General features: G+C 34.2%; 1 protein-coding gene across 8 annotated transcripts in view; it reads right to left on the reverse strand.

Moving 5' to 3' along the window:
• The window catches only part of BLTP1 (bridge-like lipid transfer protein family member 1), a 175,609-nt gene that overhangs the window by 76,387 nt on the left and 72,015 nt on the right, over positions 1–27,207 (reverse strand). For all 8 annotated transcript variants that reach the window (XM_031466529.2, XM_031466536.2, XM_031466542.2 and 5 more), the window contains 17 exons: positions 24,812–25,062; positions 21,964–22,222; positions 19,944–20,781; positions 18,240–18,310; positions 17,527–17,700; positions 16,909–17,029; positions 15,731–15,877; positions 15,209–15,336; positions 14,677–14,876; positions 12,213–12,410; positions 11,310–11,521; positions 8,091–8,242; positions 7,520–7,670; positions 7,195–7,347; positions 5,307–5,547; positions 4,156–4,298; positions 319–538 (listed from right to left, as the gene is read on the reverse strand). In XM_031466529.2, the coding sequence (XP_031322389.1) occupies positions 319–538; positions 4,156–4,298; positions 5,307–5,547; positions 7,195–7,347; positions 7,520–7,670; positions 8,091–8,242; positions 11,310–11,521; positions 12,213–12,410; positions 14,677–14,876; positions 15,209–15,336; positions 15,731–15,877; positions 16,909–17,029; positions 17,527–17,700; positions 18,240–18,310; positions 19,944–20,781; positions 21,964–22,222; positions 24,812–25,062 (3,659 nt within the window). The remainder of the gene's footprint in view (positions 1–318; positions 539–4,155; positions 4,299–5,306; positions 5,548–7,194; positions 7,348–7,519; positions 7,671–8,090; positions 8,243–11,309; positions 11,522–12,212; positions 12,411–14,676; positions 14,877–15,208; positions 15,337–15,730; positions 15,878–16,908; positions 17,030–17,526; positions 17,701–18,239; positions 18,311–19,943; positions 20,782–21,963; positions 22,223–24,811; positions 25,063–27,207) is intronic.

A 27,207-nucleotide genomic window follows, 5' to 3' on the forward strand; every position in this document is an offset into this window, starting at 1 on the left:
AAACTTACTGCATGATGTTAGTACTTGGATGGTAAGGCATTAATAAATAAATTATTTTTATTATATTGGGAGGAAATTCACTGTTGGCTGGTTTAGACAGCATTCCACACCACACCTAGGTTGACAGCAAACTAAGGGCACGAGATACCAACAAGTTACAAACAGAACAATTTCCCAAAATACTTTCTAAAAGATAAGGTGTAATACAAAAGACCAGGTATGCAACCAAAGTATTTATCTAAATAAACTTACGTCCTGCTTTTGTTTTCTTAACAACCTACAGAAGTAAACTTACAATTGTCAAAACTAAGGATATACCTGTTCTTGTTAGGGAGCTACTTTTCACAGCTGCACTACTTCTCTGAGGAGTCCCTTCCAGGAGGTTGTGCAAGCTTGGGAAGCTTCCAGTCAGGTAGCTGAGTAGGCTCTCCTTCCTTGGACTCTCCTTAACTGGTACCCCAGTACGTCCAACATGCACCGGAGAATCCGTGGCAGTGTCTCCACTGGTATAGCTCAGAGAGTGATATGGGTGAATGCCCTACAAAAGGAACAACATGGGGCTCTTTCTTATGCATGTAAAAATGACTGCTGATAACCACGACTATTCACTGTCTTTATTACTGCTAGTTATTGTTCACATTAAAACTACTGTGTCTACCTAAACAGTCTGTGTCTACTAGAATTGTAGTGAATCTCAAATGTATATAATAAAGTTTTATAACTCTATAGTACAATACAAAGGACAGCGTTTATATGATCATTCACTTAATTACAATGATTAACTCCCTTTAAAATCAGAAGAGGGAGTCTGGTGGCAAGACTTCTATTCCAAAATTCTTAATACTATACTACCCTTCTTAGGACTCTGATAATGAATTTCTGTGTTAAGACTAGATTCTCTGTACAGCTCTAATATGCCAAAAAGAATTTCCAGCAATTCTCCAAGGAAAAACAAAAAAATAAAAAACACACAATTGTCGAATCTCTATCTGTCCTGTCGCGTCTAAGATTCGAATTCCAGATCAGTTTAAAACAGTACAAAGAAAGACTATGCTTCTGCACAGCAAAGGAAACCACAAGTAAAACAAAACGACAACCAGCGGAATGGTAGAAAATTTTTGCAAACAATGAAACCGACAAAGGCTTGATCTCCAGAATATATAAGCAGCTCATACGACTTAATAAGAAAAAAACAAACAACCCAATCCAAAAATGGGCAGAAGACCTAAACAAGCAATTCTCCCAGGAAGACATACAAATGATCAATAGGCACATGAAAAAATGCTCAGTATCACTAATTATCAGAGAAATAAAAATCAAAACTACAATAAGGTATCACCTCACATCAGTCAGAATGGCCATCATTCAAAAGTCCACAAATAACAAATGCTGGAGAGGCTGTGGAGAAAAGGGAACTCTCCTACACTGCTGGCGGGAATGCAGTTTGGTGCAGCCACTGTGGAAATAGTATGGAGATTCCTCAAAAGACTAGGCATAGGCTTACCATATGACCCAGGAATCCCGCTCCTGGGCATATATCCAGAAGGAACCCTACTTCAAAAAGATGCCTGTACCCCAGTGTTCATAGCAGTAGTATTTACAATAGCCAAGACATGTAAACAGCCTAAATGTCCATCGACAGAAGACTGGATAAAGAAGATGTGGTACATTTATACAATGGAATACTATTCAGCCATAAAAACTGACAACATAACGCCATTTGCAGCAACATAGATGTTCCTGGAGAATGTCATTCTAAGTGAAGTAAGCCAGAAAGATTAAGAAAAATACATATGAGATCGCTCATATGTGGAATCTAAAAAAAAAAAAGAACATAAATACAAAACAGAAACAGACTCATAGACATAGAATACAAACTTGTGGTTGCCAAGGGGGAGGAGGGTGGGAAGATCTATATAGACTGGGAGTTCAAAATTTGTAGATACTGACAGGTATATGCAGAATAAATAAACAAGACTATACTGTATAGCACAGGGAAATATACACAAGATCTTGTGGTAGCTGACAATGAAAATGTGACAATGAATACATGTATGTTCATGCATAACTGAAAAACTGTGCTGTACACTGGAATTTGATACAACATTGTAAAATGACTATAACTCAATAAAAAAAAATGGAAAGAAAGAAAAGAAAGAAAGAGAGAGAAAGACAGACAGACAGACAGACTATGCAGACAGAAAGATCCTGAAAGGCAGAGATCTAAACAAAGCACTTGTAATTTCAAGTCTTTGGAGAAATTTTGTAATCCATAAACAATGCTCAAAAAGACTTCTGAGAGAGAACAGCATTAACAGCAAAGACCTAAACATGATCAGAGGGTTTGGAAAAACTGTCAACTAGGAAAAAAGTCTGAGACAGGTTAAGAGGTTGAGAATTTAAAGTGTGCTGGTCTTGTAACTATACTACAGAAATAGAGTAAGCTTTATAGTCCAAACTTTAAAAAAATGTGTATCAAACCATCATTAAATGTTTTAATTAAAAGGGCAATACACACAGAATAAAAACTTCAAAAGCACAAAAGACTAGTTAATAAAAAGTAAGTATCCCCTGAGCTCCAGTCTACTATATCCCTTCCCCCAGAAGTCCTCTCAAACGTTTATCTATCCTTCTATAAATAATTTGATTATATAAGCACACATATATTTTTAGCCTTTTTTGACACACAGATACATATTGTCCCATACTTTATTTTTACTTTAATCAGTGTACTTTGGTGATGATTCCATATCTACTTAGAGATCTACTTTATCTTTTTGAAGTCCTCATAATATGCATTGTATGAGGGTACACTGACTAGTCTCTTAGTCCTCAAAAGGTTAGTCCTTTGTGTTGTTTCCATTATTTTCCTATTACAAATGATGTTGTAAAGAACATTCTTGGATATATATCCTTGAGTACCTAAGAGCATTTATTTCTTTAGAATCAGTTCCTGGATATGCACATACTGGGTTAAAAGGCATTACCTTTAAAATTTTATATTTAAAAATTGCCAAACTGTTCTTCAAAGAATTTGTGCCTCTTTGTGTCTGTTTTCTTATATCTTCACCAACATTTACTATCAAACTTTTAGTTTTTTCAATCTGACAGGTGGAAATGCAATTTCATTTTCATTTCTTTACTTCTAAGAGAATGCATTTTCACATGTGTATATGTATTTCTCTGTGAACTGCCTTTAACTCTTTTATATTTGGCTTTGCCCTTTTAGTGATTAGGAAGAGATCTTACATATTAGGAAATTAACACTTTTTCATATGTCTTTCTATTTTGTTTACAATACTTTTTTTTTCTGTGTACAAATTTTTATATTTTAATATAGTCAAAATTATAATTTTCCTAATAGATTCTTGGTATTAATTTAAGATTATATCTAGACTGTCAAAGGAAGTTAAAATCTTAACATTCTGCTGTTTTCAGTACTCAGAAAAGGAAACTACCAAAAAATAAGTAAGTCACAACACAACAAATAACTTATTAAATGCCTACTATGTACCAGGTATTGTAGCATTTTTCTTATATTAACTCAATTATTTCTTAACAGCAACCTTCTGAAGGAGGTTACTATTATAATTTCCATTTTAACATACGAGAAAACTGCCACACAGTGCAGTTAAAAACTTGTTCTGTCTCAAAGAAACTAAGTGGTAGAGTCAGGACTGAAACCAAGGCAGTCTGCCTCCTGGTGTGCTAGTCACCCACTGTGCTATACATATGTTGTATCAAGCATTGGTTACACTTCTTAAAACAAAACAATGTAATTAAAATCATAAAATAGCCTAACTCAAACTATATACTGATCATGTACTACCTATAAAACTTCTTGTTAAAACTAATAATTCTAAGCTGACCTAACATTCTCAATATTGTATTTTATTGAAAACAATATTCAATAAATTGAAAAGAGAGCCCTAAGGCTTGGTAGTTAAAGTAGTCCTTGTTCAATATTAAATACTGACTATTGACATAATTTTCAAAGAAATGTATAAATTAAAAGTTACTAATCATGTTAATTTCAACATAAAAATACTATTTGAATATTTAGGGTCAATACATAATATTTACATTTGAGATAACAAAAGTTTAGGTCTTTTCTGTAAGTCTAAGTAACTCTAACCTAAAACAGCAACAATGTACCTTTATTTTTAATGCAGAATCACTATGGGTATGAGTCTTAGAAAGTTTCCTCATTATCTCAGCTCCAGTCACAGGTCCAGAGCTACCAGGTGGAGGCCGGTTGGCTGTCCCTTCCAGGAGCATTGTGTGTTCGCTGACTGTGGCTGAAACAGTTCAAAAGAATAAGAATAGATTACCATTTTCCTAAAATATCAGTTCCAATGTTCCTGGTGGTGTAACTAAACTCAACTTTTCAAATTTCTTGACAAATTAATTGTGGGCTCTACTATAATATTCACTCTTCTTTCTTTTAATCATCAAATTCCAATCTTTTCATTCAGTCTTAAGAAAGGAACAAATAGCTCCGACTCAGTCTTTCACATTTGCCACCCAAATGGTACACAGATCAAAAACCAATTCAACTACCTTGAAGAAAGTATGGAACATTTACAGATTAACCTAGGCATTTGCTGATAATTAGAAGGGATGTTTACTGCACGATTCTTTCCATTTTTGTGCAGACGTGAAATTTTTCAAAATAAATAATAAAATACAGCCTATTCGTGAAGCATATTCATTTGTTAAATACAAACTTTTTAAAAAAATAAAGCGTGGTAAAGTATTATATATCAATGTTATGTATGTAAAGTATTAAATATCAATATCACATATACTTCTGAAACGCATATCTACTACCTGTGTTCTGGCACAGCCATTATAGAGACAGAACTGCAGGCTGAATGCACAACTTTAAACACTATACAAAATCAGAGTCAAACAGGCACCACGCAAAATTCAAATCTTTAAAAGACTGGCATAAGGAGCATGATAAGTAAACAAATACAAGTATAAATTTCAAAAAGAAATTCATGTGTTTCACTCAAAACATTCTAGCTATACAAAGATTGCCTGTTAACTGTACTGGGTAGATCAGAGAAGTAATCTAATGTATTTCACAAAATTAAACTTAAAAGTCAAGTCTGTATAAAGATTCCAACATTATTACCATTTATTTGGACTAAGACAAATCACACTTAACTAAGCCATGACATTTTCAAATTTGGGACCACATTTGGGGCAAAATTTCATATTTGGGACAAAAGTTATTAAAATTATCACATGTATTTGGATACCAAGTACATGATATCTGGCTAAAATATTTACAAAGTTACCTGCATCAAATTCAAATTCTGCTCCATCAGCACTGGTATCACTTTGAAGACCACCTCCATTGTCCAGCCCAAGTCCATCTTCATGTTCATGGTCCACAGCTGACTGAGGTTTCAGGGGCTGAGCTGGTCGATGTAAACTAACTCCTTTAAAGGCTGGTGTCACCACAATAAACTTCATCCATTGCCTTGCCAGTGCAACTAAGCCTTTCTTTAAAGTTACCAAAGCAGGAAGGCCATCACTCTATGACAACAATTAAATGGTTAGGAGTAATCTTCCTATAACAAAAAGTTATTATTTAAGTGTTCTGCATACATTCATTTAAATCTCAGAACTCCCATTTAGAGATGAGGAAACTAGAATTTACACATTAAGTAATTTGTCTAAGGTTACATAAGAGTCAGTATTTCAAGCTGACTACAGAACTCAATCTTGGAACACAATGTTGCATCTTTCTGTCATAAGCAACATAGCAGTACCAGGTGAGTAAGAGACTAAACATGGGGTATAAAACTGGGATTCTCCTTAAGAAGCATTCAATCCACTTTACCTGTTTCGTTCAACTGAAGAATTAAATGTATTTTGTGCTACTTGGAATACTCATTAAGCAAAGAAGAAATGAAATTATTTCCTTCAAAGATTAGGTAACCACCTCCATTTTAACACTAAAATAATAAGTTACTATAGTAAAATGTGGGACATTGATGGATTTATAGCCACTTTGAAGCTTAAATGTTTTATCAGTAACAGTTACATAATTTAGAATATATTTTGTTCCATATGGTAATGACTAAAAGAAAGAAAATTTGCCTATTGGAGCCTCAGCCTAAGAGGAAAATATCCACTTCCTCTCCCTCCCCTTTCCTACAATTCCTTGTGCTAGAGTAATGGCTTTGACTGAAGAGAGCCCTTCATTAGATGACAGGAATCACCTCATTCACATTCTGAGGAACATCAGGTTCCTCAGCCTGCCCCTTCATTCCTGGACTCACAAGTCGTCTTGTGTTTCCTCCTCTTACATGGAAAGCACATCTAAGCAGTGCATCCATCCACAGGAAATGCCTGCCCTCTTCTCTGTTCTAGTTTCTCTGCCTGTGACTAGATGGGCAAGTTAACCTTGCACTATGGACCTCCCAGTCTTTAATTCACAAGCTGAGAGTAGAAAGCACTACACCAGCCTCAGGTCTAAGTACCTTTATCAAATCCGTAATTTACTATGGATTCTTTCACCAGAGGTCATCAGGAGCTTGACTGGACATTAGTAATACTGATACATTGATTCCTACTTTGGCTAAAGGTTCTTGTGTATTCTCTATTGACCAGAAGCTTGGAGAGGAGAGCGGAAGACTCCTCGAGCTCTAAGCGCCCTAATCATGATGTGTTATCTTTCATAGGGCTTTGCTGGTGCAGAGATACAGTGTATTTACTTCAGACAATTATAAATTCTCCCTTCAATCATTAAGCAGTCCTCATTTTATTAAGCATTTTTGCTGAAATTTGACTCTAATGATTACTCTCTTGCTTGAAATTCTTTATATCCTTGGCTTCCAAGACCTGTTTTCCTTGTTCTCCTACCTCTCCTGTCCCTCCTCAGCACGCTGTGTACCTCTGTGCACCCTCTCCATTCCCCTTTAGTTTTGGTATTCTTTAGGGATCCATCCTTGACCAGTTTCTCACTCAACACATCAACCATATCCACAGCTTCCAACACCTTCATGCCGGCAACTCCCAAACCATTCACCTGAGTCCAATCTTGTCTACAAGCAAAGAGATATTTCTAACCAAATTTCTCCTTTGGACTTCCTATATGCATCTCAAACCCTGTGGGTCAATGGCTACTCAACAGAATAGAGGCTTTTTTAAAGCTAACATACAGTTCCAGTAACTCACCATTGTAGCATCATCAATGATGGAGTAATTGGCTTGGTGCAGGTAGTGATGTAGTATATTGCACAGTAAACATGAAGGATTTTCTTGGAGAAAGCGGGCAACTTTTGTAAGTCTGTTGTATTTACTTCTTAAGGGAAAATGTACACTTTTATTCTGAAAAAAGAAAAAACCACAGATTTAGAATGATAGAGCAAAGCTATGACAAACACAAGGTGTCCAGTAATTAAGAGCTTGCAGGTCTGATGTTTTCCAACAACAACGAACAGCAAGGGATCACTGTCTACAGCAAACTTTGTATGATGCCTTGCGTTGTTCAAAGACATACCTCTAATGCTTCTGTCATTATGCATCCCATAACAGCACAAAGTCTCAAGGTTTCTTCGGTTTCTAATTTGTTTAAGGATGACTTGAGTTGATCAACAGGAACAAGCCACGCACCAACAGCTGGAGTCGCTGTGCTTAAAAGGTTCAGTTGCCTTTAAAAATTAAAAAATTATAAAAACAATTGTCAAGATTTGTATTTCAAACAATCTCCTGTACCTACTGTACTGAGTGGCTATTTTATCCAGGCAAAATTATTCTGACCACCAGATAAATTATGAACATACAAGTTCATAATGCAAAGAATAAAATAATAGAAAAGAAAGAAAAATATAAAAGCCTAGTAGAGGTGATGTGTAAAAATAAAACTAAAACCCTAGGAAATGAAAAAGGGTCAAAAAAGCTGAGAATAATGTTTACACAAAATATGAAGCAGGAAAGATGGGAAAAAAGTGGCAACCCTAATACTAGATCTAATAGAAAAACAATTCAAAAAAAATACATGAAACAGAATTGTATGTCATTTAAACAAAAGAAATATCAAGGGATAGTATTATATTTTTTTAACTTTTTACCTAGAAAATGAATGTGCAGGAGATCTCACATTGGTGGGAGCTGCAAAACTAAACCAAATTTCCTTGATGGTCAACTTCATGCTACATGAATCTGGAGGTGGAGGCATTAGAGGCAGATCTTTTTTCAAATCATCAGATTCAACTCCTTCATCCTATATAAAACAGAATACCCCAAACCTATTAATGTATAGACCCTTAAAACCACTAGCACAGAAGGTAACTAACATATTAAGCATAAAACCTTTCCATCAAACCAAATTCTATAGGTAACACCTTGATATAAAAAAGATAACGTAAACCTTGCTCAGCCTAACCCTTATCCTGAGAAATACCTATGGATCCTTGAAGCTCTAAGAAGCAAAGTCTGAAAAACCACTGCATTTTAACAAACCATAAGCCAGAGATCTTAGAACTAAGGGGTTTCTCTTAATCATGTCATTCAATCACATTTCTTTAGAGATACTGTGTTTTGTCTTGTTTTGTTTTGTTTTCCTGGATGAAGAAAGTGAAAGAAATTTTATGACCTGGCAGAGGTCACCCAATTATTAAGTGGGAGAATGAGTGATAGCATTAAGGACTTCTGCTTCCTACTGCAATCTTTGTTTCACTCTGTTTTAACAACATGTTTCAAACTTCCAAATAAAGTGCCATAAAAAGAAATACTATTATAGCTTATGTTCAAATAACTGAGAATTTTTAATTGTAGAGTTATTTATCTTACATGCTAGTAAGCCTGAATCTGACAAATAAGAATATTTCCTAACTGTGTAATCAACAGTCTTCAAAATGCAGGGAGGTAAGAAACATAATGTTAAAGAAACAAAAAGGTCTGTTGCCTGTTACATCTGTTTACAGGTCTCTAATTCATTTTCAGATATTCTTGGTCAAAATAAAGAAAAGACTGGCATTTTCTTGTGGGATGATTAAGGAATGAAGAGTATCCAAAAAATAGCTTTAAACCCTAAGTGTTAAAAGACAATGTGAACTTGTCTTTAAAATTACTAGGGTATGTAGTAATTTTAAAGTTAGCAGACATTAGATATAAGTCCACATTCCCTTATCTGCAATTCAAAAATCCACAACATTCTGAAAAATCTAAATCTGTTTTTATAAATGTGGCATCAAAATCTGATATGAATTGATGAGAGACTGTTTATCCCAGTTGGTGTTTTTATTAATGTCATGCTGCAGAAATATTCAAATATTTCAATATGCAGTACTATCTCAGATTCCACTAGGAGTTTATGCAGCATTTAGCAAACACATCATATTTGCTTGTATTTTTAAAATATTTCTTTACTGAGGTATAGTTGACACACAATATTATATAAGTTACAGGTGTACAATATATTAATGCACAATTTTTAAAGGTTATACTCCATTTATAGTTATTATAAAATATTGGTTATATTCTCTGTGTTGTACAGTATGCCCTTGTAGCTTATTATACATGATAATTTGTATCTCTAAATCACTTATATGTGGAATCTAAAAAGTACAACAAACTAATGAATAAAAAAAAAGAAACAGAGAGAACACAGTAGTGGTTACTAGTGTAAGAGAGGAAAGAGAGGAAAGAGGGGAGGGGCAATGTAGGGGTAGGGCATATTTCCTTTCTTTTAAAAGAAAACATCTAAATTCTCAAACACATCTGGCTCAGTGTGTTTCAAACAAGGGCTGTGAGCCAGGCACTGAGTATACAGATATATACAAGACAGTCTAGAGGAAATTGAACTTTAAAAAAGGGAGCGAGACTTGTACGTAATAAGCAAGTAGAGTAGTAATAAACTTGATTTTAGATTGACTGAATTTTTGGTGCCTATAATACATCTAAATGATGATACCTAAAAGACTACTGGATACAATTCTGAAGCTTAGGTGAAGGGTTGGTGCTGAAAGCATAACCAATGGGAAAGCAGTGTTAACAAATTATGGAGCTGGACTAGGAAATGAAGCAAGGATGCACAAAGAGCAAGAAGAGTAGCCAAGAACAGAATGTGGGGAGAACACACATATTTAAAAAGGACAATGAACTGTATCAGGAAATGGACCAAGAAAAGTCAGAGAGACCAAAGAAAGCAATGTTACAAAATTTGAGGACTTTGAGCAAGGAGAACAGGATTAGGGAAATCAAGGAAGACACCTGACATTCTGTCAACTATTTTAGTGGGTGAAGGAGAGGGAAAGAACAGGTAAGTTCTTCCCAGCTCTTTGTCCAGCTATATATTTTAATTTCCTTAATTAAAGTGCTAATACCCACCCACCTCTCAAATACTTCCAAAGACCTCATAAGACTGTGATTAAACTCTTGGACTATACATCAAATCAAAATAAATGTTTCAAAATTAAATCTCCAGAAACCTGAGGAGGTGATCATGCCTATGAATAGTAGACACCCATGACATTTCTTACTTAAAAGTTAATTTCTTTCCTCCTCAATTGGTCTAATTTTCAAATGATCAGAATTGTACATATGTACATTTGTGTGTTTAAGAACAACATTTACCAAGTTCTCACTATGCCCTAGACACCAAAGTTAAGCCTTCCATATTCCATATGTACCGCCTCCTTCAATCTTCACAACTCTAGAAGGTCACTATCATTACAATACTCCTGTTACTGAAACTTAAGAGAAGTTAAAAAAAGCTTGCCTGAGGCCACCAATCGGGTAGTAGCACAACAATTCTGTAATCTAGAATTTTGAATATTTTCATTATTAGATATGGCTGTTACAATATCCACCACCATGAAATAATACCATAATAAAAATAATGAGCTGCATATAAGATATTCTTCAGGCTTCTAACTGAAATAGGTAGGTATTGACAAAAATATTTTAAACTTATGTGAAATACTATGAGTAACAAAACTATTTATTTAAAAATGAATTCTGCTAATCCTTCAAACAACATAAACACAAAGCCTGCTTTTCTGAAATTCTATTAGTTCATTAACTCAACAAATATTATTAAGTGCCTAATATAAGCAAGGCACTATGCAAGGTACTATGATGGCTATACATGTATCTACAATGCAATGCCTGCCTTTTGGCAATTATACTCTAGTAGAATACAATCACCAAGAGGCCCTGACTACCATTTAAGCAAAATCTATACTATGAAAGACAAGCAAATATACTCCAGAAATTAAATGTGAATTGGGTATATGGTTTTCTGTTTTATTTTCCCAAATTATCATTATTATTAGAAATTCACCAACTTGTTCATCAGAAACAGAATTTCCATTTAAGTCTGAAGAAGGGCTTGTTCGGTCACAAGGAAGATTATCATCAGAGACATCAGTATTATAGCCGCTGCCAGTTGGAGAATCAGAAGAATTATTGGATGTCAGCACTCCACCACTTTCGGTGACATTTGCTTTACCCATAATTCCAAAAGTATTATACAAAACAGCACCAGACTGCCTTCCTCCTATAAAAATGAAAGAATTTACTTATTAAAAGTACTGGATGTCTCAATGCTGTATTCAATATCCATAAAGATAAAAATAAAAAATAAAAATCTCATAAAGTTTTTTTCTCACCAAAACTTTGCTCCTATCTATAAAAGTGATACAATATTGAATTATCAGGTAATGAATTGTAGGCATATACTATTATGAATTGTAGGCATACTACTAGGATATGACTAAACCTAAAAGGTTTATATACAATTTAGCCTGCCTATTTTACTATATTAGTCAATATTGTAAAAGAAAATAAATGTAAGCCAGTCAGTATCACTGAATAAAGGACTTACAGTATTTTCATCCTATATGGCAAGGCTCTACTAAATCAAAACTCCAGTTTCCAAAAACACAAACTTCCAAAAGTTAAGAGGCTTCATATTTATTCAGGAATGTTTTCTGAATCACACTGTTTTGCTCAGGCACTGAGGCTTTGTACATCTAGATGCTCTGCTAGTTTTGAATCACACAACAATTTCATAAAATTCCACTTATACAGCTGGGGCAGGGTACCACCTTCTAGTAAATAATCCCAGGTACCACACCTTCTGCTTGAAAACGCTGATTCAGGTTATTGAAGTCATGATCAAAATATTTCAGCAATGTGGGACCAATTTGTTCCCAGCTTAAGTAGAATTCAAAAAAAAAAAAGCTTACCTTTTATGGTTAAATTTTCAAGTCCACATTCAAACATTATCCAACCCCATTTTTCTTGGCTGGGACCTATTCGAGTTATATCCGGAACAGCTTGCTGATCAGTTTCATCCACAAAAGCAAACTCATCCAACTCTTCAAGAGTAAATAAAACTTTGGACTTCTCAAAGGGAATAGCAGTGATGGCACAGGTACCGATATCTATTATCAGAAGGAAACAAAATGAGCATTTTTAAAGACAGAGGTTTGTATATTTTCTTTAAAAACAACAAATAATGCAAACATCTGGTATAGTGGTTGTCTTAAAAGATAATTCAGTATTCTACCAAAAAGAAAAATAAACAAATGAACCAACTAATTTCTAAAATAATTCTGCCTAATGTCTTACTACTTAAAATAAGTGCCAGAATCATGTTGAAGTAAGAGGAAGAAAACAAGGTTCCATAATTAGCAAATTAACTGCTCAGAGACAGGGTAAATTCATTTCTGAAAGCTTACAGGGTACTCTCAAAACCTAAAGTTAAAAGCTCCTGAATAATTCAGTTTCATAGTAAACTATTTTTAAATAGTTTCTCATCATTTTACAAAAAAAAAAAAATGTTAGTTATCTAGCCTTAGGAAAAACATTATTTTCCAGGAAAACTACAGCTTTTTCTAAAAGACTGCTTTATGCCAATATATTTTATATAACTACAATTCATCACAGATATCACCATAATTCCATTGCTTTCAATATGCAATATGGAAACTAACTTCCTGGGTGTCTGGCAGAGGTTTTTATTTTATCTCACTTTTTTCTATTTCTTTCTCTGAATATAGCTAATCAGTACAGAAAAGCAAAAAGAAGATTAAAAAACACATGTAAATTCACTACCCAGAGATAACTTGTTTACATTTGAAGAAAGTTTCCTTCTAGCCCTTTAGAGATCATTTTAAAAAATAAAAACCCAGCTTTGGTCCCCACTTTTCATGTAACAGTCAACCATGATAATTTCCTCAGTTCATTAAATATGCTTCAAAGATACTATTTTAATAGCTATATAATATTTCATCATATGAAAATACTATATTTTGAATTTATGATTAGAAAGTCTTCCCTGAACAGAGAGTAAATTTTCACCTATAACTTTCTATAATGTTCTCATTTTTTTTTATATTTGTCTTTAATTCCATGAACTTATTCTGATGTACGGTATAAAGTGAGGCTTTAACTTGAATTTTATTTAAAAATTTTTATTAAATAATACATTGACATAGATTAAAGTTCCAAAAAGTATGAAAGAGTATACAACGAAAAGCCTCTTATCACCACACTCGGGCATCTACTTCTCCTCCCTATAAGTAACAAGTATCATTAGATTATTGAGTCTCCTTTCACAGATATTTTGTGTACACATATGCAAAGACATTTACATTTTTTCCCTGCATTTTTACACAATATCCACCTTGGAATTTTATTGGGAGTTTTGTCTTTGATCATTTTTTTTTTTGGATGATGTGCCTTTCAAAATTATATTCAGTTACTGCTTATGGTCGATAAAACACCCACGTGCAAACTGGCTACCAGTGCAAACTACAGAGCTGAGAATGTCTCTTATACTCAAGCCACTGTATTTTGAATGAGCTTTAGGACTACAGATCTCAGGTAGTCATGAAAGATCTCTTTTTTGGCACTCTCAGGTAAAATCCTTGGGCCTCAAACATAAGGATGGTGAAATAAGCCTTGAGAAAGCCACAGCAGTTATACAGACCCAGGATGCAGACAGGAACCATGGAACCTTCAGCGCCTACAGAATACAGTGAGAACATTCAAGGAAATCATTTGCTCATTCAGGACTGGTCACCAGCCTATCATGCAGATTTCAGCATGGCAATCATTTCAAGTAAGACAAGTAAACTCAATTTTTTCTGGGTTCAGTCTCTGACAATCTAGGATCATTTAGCCTCTAAATGAGCATATGCACCAAAGTAAATAAAAAATATTGAAATGATACATGATATCTCTAGTCTTCTCTTTTACCTCACAGGGACTTTTAAGAAGCACAACCATGTCTATCATTCTTATTGCTGCTATATTTACAGATTTGACTATCCTTGATATCACAATGAATTCTTTTTTAACAAAGCTTTGCCAATAGAGTAATTTTAAAAGAAAGACTATAAAGATCATCTCTGCTCTACAATGAACAAATAGGTACCACGAAGAAAACAGATGGGAGACAGAAGCAGTTCCTAATTTGGGACTTCCGTATCACATACCTTCCTACCAAAGTTTACCTTCCATTCTGTGTAGAATGTGAGTAATGTATAGCTAAACACCATGTGTTCAATATTTACAGAAATACTTTTCTCTTTCTTATAAAATACTCAAATTATAGCAATATTCAAAGGAAAAAATTATGTTTTCTTTTGTAAAATCCTCTTACATTTACACATGTCAAAGAAAAACCATGTTGTAGAATCTTACCTGTTGTATCAAGACCCCTTAGCTGCCCGTGAACTCGATGGATGTTTAACTTGGCTGCAATCTCTTTGCCCTTTTCTGCTCCAGCATTTGACCTGAGAGATCCAGATGACTGAGGCTGCATCTTAGTGGCATGCACATACCTATCAAAATTTGATGTTCTCCCAGGGTCTGCATTGTTTGAAGTCTCTTCAACCACTCCTCTTTATGAAAAAAGACAGAATATGATGGTTAACATTTAAATAATATAGTCCAGTAAAAACATTTAACTAGTGTTTTCTTTAAACCATTTCACTGTTTTAATTAAACCAATATTAATAACAAAATTTTCAGTGTTTACTGAAAGACGGTATGAATAAAAACAGTAAAACTTTTTAAAACCTACTTTGCTAATCTACAAAGCGAGATACGAAATTCCAATAGTAGTTTTGAGTTTTAATATTAGAATTTTCAGAAATGCATTAAAAAGATGATTAAGGCTTGCTTTTACACCCAGCAAGATAATCCTGGCTCAAATTAATAAGATCTTTCTTACCTGTTCATACGAACTTGTGTAGCAATTCTGTCAAAACACAACGCTACTAGGGAAACGTGAGTCACACTTCTACTAGGAGCTGTACTTGGGGATTCTTCCACTGAGGCTTGTAACAAACATAAGTTCACCTAGCACACAAAATGTCACATATTTCAGAGGTGAAAAGTAAAAAGTTATCACTTAAACATAAGACACACAGGAAAATGAAAAACTACTGTTAGAAATGGTATATCTATGTGTCTGAGAGTAATGAGGGCAAAGCTTATAAATACAGACTCTCATAAAATAATAATTAAATTCTTACTGGATGGATGTGAAATATTTTAGTAAATATTATCCAACAATTTGCTTAAGTAAACTATTTACATTACATTAATTCTTTATATTAGATCATCAAGGAAATAAAATACATATTTTTGATATTACAATCTATTCCATCACCATTCAGTTTAGCAAATACAAAAGATAAAAACCACCAAAATATTCTCTTTCAGAAAATTTTTTAAAATACTAAATTGTTACCTTTGGGATGCTAACATTAGCCTGTAGACCTTTAATTGTTACATTATCTTGCTTCATTGTAAGATTTGTCTGTGCTTGTCCTTGGTTAGTCATTCCCATGGTAGGGTGCTCAGTTTTTGTTCCTCTAACATCTTGTTTGGAAGATAGCTAAAAAGATTGAGGTAGAATTATTATGTCACAGACTTTTCATAACTTCCACATCATCCACAACAGCAGCTTGCTGTTCACTGTGCTCCTCTATACCCATCTATGTACCAGCTGCCATCTGGTTCAGCACCCCTAGTCTTAAAGTCCAAACCTAAGAAAAGCTAGAAAATAGACTGGCAGCCCAGGGCTGAGAGGAGTGATACATAATAAAGTGAAATTAGCCCACACAAAAACAGACAGAAAAAAAATGGTAATAATAATAGGTATGTTTTTAGGATCACTAAATTCTACCTACTTGAGAGCAGATTTGGTTTCTGATACTTAGCTCCTTGCTGGCTGGGGATATTTTCAAATTTCTTTTGATTTATACTCCTTGACCCCAACTACCTATCACACGAAATGCCAATATATTTTGAATAACTAGATCACTAAAAATAATCAGCGTCACCTTCACTTTGCCTCTGATCCCTAGTCCAAATATGATACAGATAAATTTGAAAGTCAAGTGGACAATCACAAGATGAGCACCAGGACATGACCACTAAGAAACTGGCTTCATGACCAGGAGTACAGCATTAGAATATCACACACCAGCAGAGTGACTGGATTCCCTGAGGTGAACAAAAATAATCTCAAAAATATTAAGATACAAGTTATCTAATTCTAGAGGAAAGCCAAAATAATATGCAGCTTTGCTTTCTTAGAAAATGAATGTACCAGTCCTAAAGAATGCTCATTCACTTAGGCAAAGCCTTTTAGGAAAGGCTTAGGATTAAGCTACTTTCAAAATAAAAGAAAAAATAACACTACTTTTTAATTAATATTTTACTCCTACTTAATACATAGTATAATTATAGATGCTATCTCTTACGGAGCCAGTGCCATACATATAAAGACTATATAGAATGTCCATGTATTCCAGTTTAAACATCTAATAAAATTTAAACATATTCAAGTATTTTCAACTTTGGATATTATGTGCATGTGAAGAAAACTCAATTTGCCACACTCACTGAATAAAAAGTTCTTACATTTTCTGAGAAGGTAGTCTTGCTATTTTGGACAGCTTCCCTGAGGACTTTGACGTGGAGATCATCTACGATGGCAGCTGGATGTCGGGTACTGGCACAATGAACCATTGCTTCAATATACCTGTGGGAAGAAAAACAGTAAATGAAACATTTTAATATCACTTAATACTATGATCTGGTCTATCTAAATTATTCCGTTTTGTTCCATACCAGATTTTATTCACATTATTTTTGTCTCCCTAGATAGACTATAATCTCCTTGCAGAACAAAATTTCTGCTTTATTCCTTCATTAACTAGACAGCAGTAAGAATATCTAACTTAATAATTAGTTCCTGGGTGTTTGATCATTTTATGCTCATCAGCCCAAAATCAAAAAGTAAAAAATATAATGCAATATAATGATTATAAAATTGCAATACATAATTATTTAGGCTGAAAAAGTAATAAATGATAACTAAAATATAGACCTTTTAAAACATATTTTCATTTTTGTTCAATCAAAATAGCCATCATCAACATTCTTTTTTATGAAAATATTATATCACATATACTAACCATATTACATACATTTATTATTTTATAAAATAGTAGTTGTATTTTTAGACAAAATTAATACCTGTCTAAAGCCTCAGCCACGAGGGGAGTCAGAACAATATCAACGGTTCCTTTGACTTCAACTATGGCTGTTGTCCTGGTCTGAGAGACTGGCTGATCCAGGGTCCACTCTTCTGTTAATGTTTCATCATCTGTGTTATCAACGGCTTTCTTATCCAGAGGAGTATATGGTGTACTATACAATTTAACAAGCAAAGTATATATTAAAAAGACCATGAAAAAGAATAGAAATTGGAGCTTCCTTAGAATGAGTTACACTGATTTTAACTTAAACTTATATTTATTTCACTTAAAAATTTCATGAAATTGGATTAGATATTTTACGTCCCAAATACTCTTGGAGGACAAGACAAATGAGGCACTAAAATACAAACTGATCAAAGATGGTTAATGTATCAAATGACAAAAAATTTTGTTAATGTATTTACTTGATTAGGCTTTTCCAAAATACGAAAATTACAATACTGAATTCTTGTTAGTTTCTAATTTTGACATGCCAAGTTATGGTTTGCATAGTACGTCTAAAAGAAATGCTACTGACTTTATACAAGTAGGCAAAGCCATGACAGACAACAGAGTTATTTGGGGCAATTTATTCATAAAATAAAGACTATAGTCAAGTAAAGAGTGGCTATTCTTCAGAATAAACTCTACATTATCTCATAATCAAGAAAGACTGACTTTAAACCTCAAAAGTATGTAATTTTAACTTACTTTGAAGTTGATCCTGAAAGTTGCATTCCTCTGTCTAGTAAAGAGTTAGCTGTGAGCCCCTGTTTGATAACCTAGAATAATATAAAAACATTACTTATAGCCTAGAATTTTAATATTAATTATTCTCTAATTTTATGCTATCAGCTCATATTTGTGAATATCCAAATTACCCTGTTAATATGATTTTGATATATGACATAAATGTTTAACAGATAAATTCAGAAAATATTCAATTGGCAATTTCATTTCCTGATTATTCAGAGAAACAACAGAGCAGGGCAGCAAAGATTCAGCAATGAGAGTAAAAGACTATATACAATGAAAGCTTAAAAGCCAAGTGCTTCAAACTATAAACTATGTCCACTACCCTCGCCACTGAACATCAAATGCTTGTCACACAGTAGTATATAATAAGTATCTGAATTTTAAATGAGTATATTAACGTTTAGACACTTTTTTTTGACTAGTTCAATTTTTTACTTTTTCTTTTTATTTATTGAGTTATAGTCAGTTTACAATGCTGTGTCAATCTCTGGTGTACAACACAGTTTTTCAGTCATAGATGAACACACACACATTCACCCCCATACTCTTCTTCACCATGAGCCACTACGAGATCTTGACTATATTTCCCTGTGCCATACAGTATAAACTTGTTCATCTAGTCTGTATATATCTGTCAGTATCTTATCTCGAACTCCCAGTCTATCTCTACCCACACCCTCTCCAAGCAACCACAAGTGTATTATATGTTTCTGAGTCTGTTTCTGTTTTATATTTAAGTTCATTTGTCTTCTGTTTTTTTTTTTTATTCCACTTATGAGTGATATCATATGGTATTTTTCTTTCTCTTTCTGGCTAACTTCACTTAGAATGATATTCTCTAGGGACATCCATGTTGCTGCAAATGACATTTTGTTGTCATTTTTATGGCTGAGTAGTATTCTATTGTATAAATATACCACAGCTTCTTTATCCAGTCATCTATCGATGGACATTTAGGTTGTTTCTATGTTTTGGCTATTGTAAATAGTGCTGTTATGAACACTGGGGTGCATGTGTCTTTTTAAAATAAGTATATATGCATATGTAAGTATAAACCACATAAGATTCTTGAATTGTTGAATCAGTTCAATAAGATTTTATATGCTCAATTTTGGTCTTTAAAATCATAAAAAGCCCTCTTAAAATTTATAATTCTATAAAAATCCTTCCATGTTAAGTATTATTACTAAATATTTTGACTTTTTAGCTTTCCTTTAAAAAGCAATTTACAGAATATATTACAGAGATGGACAATAATCAATTCATACTAAATTATAAGATCTCAAATATTAAGTGTGGAGAACTGGATCTGCATAGAAGCAGTTATGGATTAATAGAAAGAACACTAATTATTAAAAAGAACTTCAAAATTTTACTTTTAAGACACAGAAAATATGAATTCAGAGACAACCTTACAGCACAATGGAGACACAGACTATATGTTAATTCTTAATAGTGTGACAATCAAGTCTGAAACTATTCCTCAATTTTATATGCCTAAATTTATAATACTCCTCAATAACCCTGAGGCCTACTGTCATGTATGAAGCCATGACTTGAGGAATTCTATCTTTCAGAAAGGCAGCTAAAATGATCAAGAGAGTAATACTCATCTTCCTAAATAAATTTATCAGTTGAAACTAATGATTTGGCTCATACCTTAAAAGTTGGAACAGAAAGCTGTTCAAATGATGATGAACTTTCTTCACTGGTTGGTGTATCCAGATCGAGAGGCCGATGCAGCGAAGACTTAGAGGTTCTTTTGTTGGCTGGATGCTTCACTGACCAATTAATTACCTGGAACTGTGTAAGGTAAGTCTGATAGCAATTCATCACAGGTTGTTGAGAAGTAATCTGTTCACTCTCTACTGTTTTCTCACTTTCTACAACATACAAATGTTCTATAACATCATCTTCTCCACCTAATGCAGAAACAAAGGAAGCTTGGGAAGGATGAGTTTTGAAAGGTAGAGTTCGGGCATCCTGAATGCTTTCTCCAGGGCCAGTAAGTGGTCCTTCTACACTGTGATATATGGAACCCCTACTGTAGTCAATCTGCTGGGCTTGCTTTTTCTTCTTTTTTCTACCTGGATAAGTTCCAGGGCCTTCATCACTGCTAATGGGCTCAAATTCTTCAGCTGCAGAAAAGTAGGCTTCACTATCAGCCATGGACATGCTGGAATCCATCGATCGATACTGATGAAAGGAATTAGAGTCTGCTGATGGTGTGTATGGAAATGAACCGAAACTTCTTCTCTGCTTTGGTGAGTCTAGGACATTCTCATCACTTCGGGAGACATCACTACTAAACTGGACTCCAACTGTAACAGGCTGCTTGTCCCCATAAAAAGCAGCAGTAAGGCTCTTGGTACTTCCAAGTCGGGTGGAACATACAGAGGCCTGTCGTTTCAAAGGAGATCTCAGAGGAGATTGACTTACTGACTTATCCTGAGTATTAGGAGACACGGGGCTGTTTCCTGAAATTTCTGTAGGAATGCTAAAACAGAGAGCAAAACTATTACCATTTACAGCATACCATATAATTTACTCCAAGTATAAATAGAAGGACTTATAAAATCCTTTCTGTAATTTTAATCATTTATTTTACAAATAAAGGCAAATGTAAAATTTTACAATAAAACATATATACAAAGTAGCAAAACAGCACAGTATGTGTTCATATCCCATATAGTTCCAAAAAAAAAATTAAGGCAGCTTAAAACACAATAAAAACTGAAAGAAACCCAGAGTATAATCTTCTATCCATAATGCATGGACACTAATGCATTTATAAGTTTTTTCCCCCATATCTTTTAAAAGCTTGTCCAACAAAATATATCAGGGACCTCTGATTAAATGAGAGGAAATAAAAGAGAGAAATAAATCATAGATAATCCCAGTATTTCTGACTTCAGCAACTGATGTAGTAGTGACATTTACTGAGGCAGAACAAGTTGAGCATAATAGGCACAAGGTCATTTGTTATATGTTGAGTTTGAGGTCTCCATGAAACATCCATGTAAAAACATTAAGAAAGGAGCTAGGCTTATATGCACCAAGGTTTTGGATGGGGCTTTTACATGTATAAGATGTTAGCTATAGATCATAATTGAAGCCAAACACTTACTAAAAGTGCCTAGGAAAACAGTACAGTGAGTGGAGAAAAGGGTACAGAATAGAGTTCTGAGGGATAGCAACATTTAACAAATGGCAGGCTGAAAGAGGAAGAGAAAGAAGAAAGGGAGGGAAAAAAATGCAGGACATGGAAATAGAGACTGAGAAGGAATAGACAAGGAGATGGGAAGAAAATTTGAAACGTGCTATCACGTCAAGAGGAAAGTCTGTTTTAAGAAGTGAGTAGCCAACTATCAAGGGGCCAAGAGGAGGACCAAAAAATATTCACCACACTGGAAGGATAATATCCACGTGTTAAAATGGTTCACTCTGAGTGGTGAGATGACAAGAAATATTCCTGTATTTTCCAAATATCTGGAATGAATATATATGTATTACTTTTGTAATCAGAAAAACAGTATCAAATGGACATTTAAAAATAGGTTTGGGGGAGAGAAAATTTTCTACAATGAATGAGCTGAGAGGGGAGAAGTTTTTCCCACCATAATTTTAAGCACTTACAATCCTATTATGATCAGATATCTAAATCTAACTGCATACTGACCTTACTTGGCCATCATCTCTTTTCGAACTATGCAAGAATTCCTTTTGAACCAAATGGTCATCGGCGACAGAGGAAGGACTTTCCTTTTCACCGGCCAACAGAGGCTGTGCAGCACTCGAACTGCTGTTCTCTTCTGAGGACGAGGATGAGCTATGGGATCGTAATGGTACCTGAAGACTAAGGTGCTGAGTTTTTCTCTCTACTTCTATTCCAACTGATTTGTTTTCCCATTCTTTCCTCTTCATGCCATTCACATTACCTAAACAAATGAACAAAAAAGTAGGTTACATAAATATAATAATTTCAAAAGCAATTTATGAAAAATACGAGAACTTAATCCAACTCCGTTTTTAAGTATATAATCATTTTTAAAAAGCACAAGTAACTAATTGCACATAGGAATGTGCTAAACACTACAGAAAGATACCAACATGAGTATGACTCCAGAGTCCATAGACAGTGAATTTTTTCTTCTTTTTTTAAACTATTTATATGAAAAATTTTCAAACTTAAAAAACTTTCAAGAGTGGTACAAAGCCACCAAAAATCTTTTACTTGAAACTACCTTTTTTAAACATTTTGCCCAATGTGCTCTACTTATATACAATAAACATAATAGTTTTTGAACCATCTAAGAGTAATTTGCAGACATCATGGCCTTTTACCCTAAATAGTTAAACAATTATGTCCTAAGAGTAATTCAAAACCACAGTATAATTATCAACTTGGTACATTTGGTGTTTATATCATACTGTTATCTAATCTACCATGTGCTTTCCAATTTTCTCATTGACCCAATAATATCCTTTAAAGCACTTTTGCCCTCTCCAGTACAGGATCCAATCTAGGATTGTATATTATTGCTTTCAGTTGTCATTGCCTTCTTTAATCTGACATTTCCTCAGCCTTTTATAAGAGCCCTGTGATGTGTTATGTAAATTGGGAGTGGGGAGGGATAAAGGGAGAGTTGACAGCTGCTTAGATCCAAAAACCAACCATTGCACTGCTTCCCCTCTCCTTGTGCTACCCAAGAAAGAGGAACCTGCTGATAGGAGAAAAAAATCTCCCAAAGCAGAATGCGGTTCTAAATGGAACTTAAGGGGTAAAAAGTCATCTCTTTCAAAAGAAAAATGGGCTTGATTCACTTTTAAGTGATAGAAAATTAGTGTTCACTGACCTTTCAAGGAAATTTTTGGTTCTACCAATATGCCCTCCTTGATTCTATCCTGATACTGTGTATCTATACTTGGCTCCTGGAAAACTGAACTATCAGAAAGTCAGATACTTATGTAGGAACTAATTCCAATCTTCTCTGCACAAGAAGCTTACAGCAATTTACCAATTACAAGTCACTCCTGAGAGAATCACTAGGAGATATAGACACTCCTCATTATACATTGTAAGAATTAGAATGAAATTTCCTTTGTTCACTGTTATTTGCTATTTTCCCCCTTTTATATCCTGTGTAAATTCTCTGTAGATTTTCTTCCTTGAGTTTTTGATGGTTACATTTTGATCTGCAAGTTAGAAAATCAAGCAAAATCATAAGTGACAATTGTAGTACGGTGGGAAGAACTAAAGTGGCTTCAGTGACCCTGATTCCAGTTACTGCTCAGCCATGTACATGACTGTATGACTTCATGCAACTCAGTCTCAGTGATGAACCTCACCTACTTCACTATAAACAGGAAAAATAAAGAAATCATATGGTAGCTTGGGGGTGAAATAAGAAATGTGTATGAAAATTTTAAAAACAAACATTATTCAAATGTGGGAAAGTAATATTATAAGAAGACAGCTAAGTTAAATTTTACTTAGCATCTTCCTTGTCCTTTAAATGTCAAGAAGTTTTGGTGTTTACTGATTTTATAAGATAATTGCTCTTATTCTGGTAAAACTGCTGAAGTCAAACAACCTTAAAATAACGTGTACAAATTTATTAATATTCAGTGAAAAATCATTCAAATAAGAATTTGGCAGATGTGGTAGCCCAGCTCTTTCCTCTAAGAGCTCCTTACACATGGGAAATTGATAAACTCTGAGAGTTAAAACTACTTCTTTCCTATCTTTGCCTACTGACAATAGGCAGAGGTAAGTTAACATTTGTTAATGGATCAAGGGGAAAAAAAGGCTAAATATTGGTGAAATATGAAGACTTTTCTACATCTTACTTTCTGACATAAGGGGCAGCTTAAACAATAAATACTGCACTTAATTACAGGAATACACAACTAATAAACCCAAAGGAAAATGCATTTCTGAAGTCTTCGGAGAAAAAAAACACTAGATAAGTTTAAATCTAATATACCTAAAGCCACCATTCACTGCTCATACCAAACTCACGTATTGGCAAAGTTATCCTACAGGCTTTAAGGAAAGACCACATTTCTCTTCTTGACATGTACAATTTTAGTGATAAGAGAATATTTTGTAAAAGTAGTTGATACCATGAAGGCCGACGGTATAAATATTACTACTGACAAGTTTGTCCTAGAAAAATAAGCCAGTAAAACAACCAATACCTCAAAGCACAGTTATTCCCAAGTATATCTCTGGAATCTGGGTTCTAGGGAAATACTGATTTATAAGGAAATGTTTAGGTAAGCTGAGCTAGGAAAATCACCCACGTTAACAACAGGACATCTGAATAGTAGACCTATTTTTGCCCTGTACAACTCTGAAAAACTCATTAGTCTTATCTGGCTTTAGTTAAATCACTTGCAAAACAGAGATGTTATACTAATAAGAATGCTCAAAAAACTGAGTTGAACAAAGTAACACTGAACTTCTCTCAGAATGGCACAGGGATGAAGACAGTAAAAGATTAGCACAAGTGACAACACATTACCATCTACAATTTTGGGAACTTCTTTAGTAATAATCCATTCTCCAGGCTGCAGCAGAGACTGTCCATAATACATATCAGACTCCGCACTCGTGCTTGAAAATGCAGAGCTACTGGAAGGTGTCAGCTCTTCAAGCTTGAAGAAATCTAGGCCGGTTACTGTGCCGCCAAAGAACCTGCAGCCACCAAGACAACCACACTTGTTCCTACACCTCTTATTCTTCAGGGTATCATCTGGCCACAAAAACCACAACCTAAACAGAATGCAAAACGAAATAGACAAAAGAATAATGTAACAAAAACTCATTAAGAAATGAGAAACTTTTGATCGGATAATCAGTTGAATTTAATTGTTAATATTTTCAAAAGACAAGTTAAACATAAATACACAGATTTATTTTTACTGGTAAGTATCTTTTCAATTATTCTGCCTTTCTAAAACAAGCAAACAAAAAAAAGTCTCACCACAGTGAGATGAAAATAAGTAGGAACGATAATAAGAGATAAAACATACTAAAGAAAAAAAAAGCTAAAAAAAATAAAAATTAAACATTTAAATCCAGTTTAAAAACAGCAGTAAACATTCTCAAAAGAACAAAAAATTTAAATATTAATCTAAAAAATATACCAAACTATAAGTATACATTATGCTTAATAGATAATTTATTATATTTAACACTTCAGAGCCTATTTTATATGGTAAATTTAGTACACCAAAATATTATAAATATGGGGCAAGAAAGATATTTCTTAAATAAAATAAAAATAATGCACCATTCTATATTTTAGAGAAAAAAATTGTAGTAATCATGTAATAAGGACTCTGAATGAACTATTAAGAATTTAGACAATAAAAGTAAATGTCTATAAAAATGCTTCAGGTTCTGTAAGTGACCCACACACAAAACCATCAGCATTTATTTTAACTCCCTGCTTTTCTTAAAAAATATTATTTAATACAAATCTGGGAAATATATATTCCTTTTTTTACATTAAATAATAAAACTTCATATTAATAGTCCATTTTTCTAAGCATTTTCACATGCATCGTCTCACTAGAAAGACAGAATAGGTATTATCAGTTTCATTTTACATTCATTCATTTATATTTCTTGAACATATCTATTAGGGACTTTGTATTGTGCCAGGCAAAACTGATATAGGCCTATCCATATCAAGTTTACAGACAGAGGCAAAGACAGGCCACCAACAAGAATATATGAACATAAATAACAGTAAGTGCTCTGAGGAAAAGAACAGGGCATTGTGACAAAGAAAACAGGGGCAATCTTTCAAAAAATATATGACATGTGAAAGATGAGATGGAATGACTATATCAAATTCAAAGTGAAGGAATAAATATATGACGTTAGAAGAGGAACGTCAGTCTAGATAACACAGAAGGAAAAATATGTGTAACATACGTAAAGCACCTGATGCAAAATCTGGAATACAGAAGCTGCACAACAAATGGAGGCTCCCGTCCCCTATCTTCATATAAACCAGTGCCCTAGCCCTCAAATTTCAGCTTGCATTAGAATTACCTGGAGGGCTCATTAAAATACAGAGAGCTGGGCTCCACCTCCAGAGTTACTGACCGAGGTCTGGGAAGGCCTGATTATCAACAAGATCCAAGGAGATGTTGGTGCTGGTGGTTTGGGAACTATGCTCTTCAGAAACACTGATCTAATGAAACTAATGGTCTATGAGTCTAGTAACTTTTCCAGTTATTTCATAAGTGAAAATACCTACTCCCCAAAACTTCTGGGAATCAAACATGCACTAAGGCAGCCAAAGCTGAAGATCAATGAACTACCGTGTAGGGAGAGGCAATTCACTGTGGGCCCTAAACACCCCTACCCATTCTTGCTAGATATGCCAAGAATGCAAGGCTCTGACCAGGCCATTTCTCAGGGTTGTGCAGATAGTGAGCAACCTTAAAGGATGAGGTAGTGTCTTATCCTGGAAAAGAGCAGGCTTGCTTCCACTTACTACAACAGTGGTAGAATCCCTAAGTTGAGTGTTTCTCTTTTGTAATGCATCCCAAAGTATGCAAACATCTATCATGGGTCTTCTGTCACCCCCATGGGACTCAGGGATAGGGGTACCAGGTTTACCAAATAAAAATAAGCTTGTCCTATGCAGTATTTGGGACATACCTAGACTAAAAACTTATTTGTTGTTGGTTTTTAAAAAATATTTATTTATTATTGTATTATGTAACTATTTTTATTTTGGCAAGGTGGGGGGGGGTAGGTAATTAGGTTTATTTATTTTTTCAGAGCAGGTACCAGGGATTGAACCCACCACCTCGTGTATGCTAACCATGCATTCTACCACTTGAGTTATACCCTCCCCCATACTTGTTGTTTATTTGAAGTTCAATTTTATCTGGGCAT

This window comes from Camelus dromedarius, chromosome 1 (genome assembly GCF_036321535.1).
Source record: "Camelus dromedarius isolate mCamDro1 chromosome 1, mCamDro1.pat, whole genome shotgun sequence".
In the NCBI taxonomy this organism is placed as follows: Eukaryota; Metazoa; Chordata; class Mammalia; order Artiodactyla; family Camelidae; genus Camelus; species Camelus dromedarius.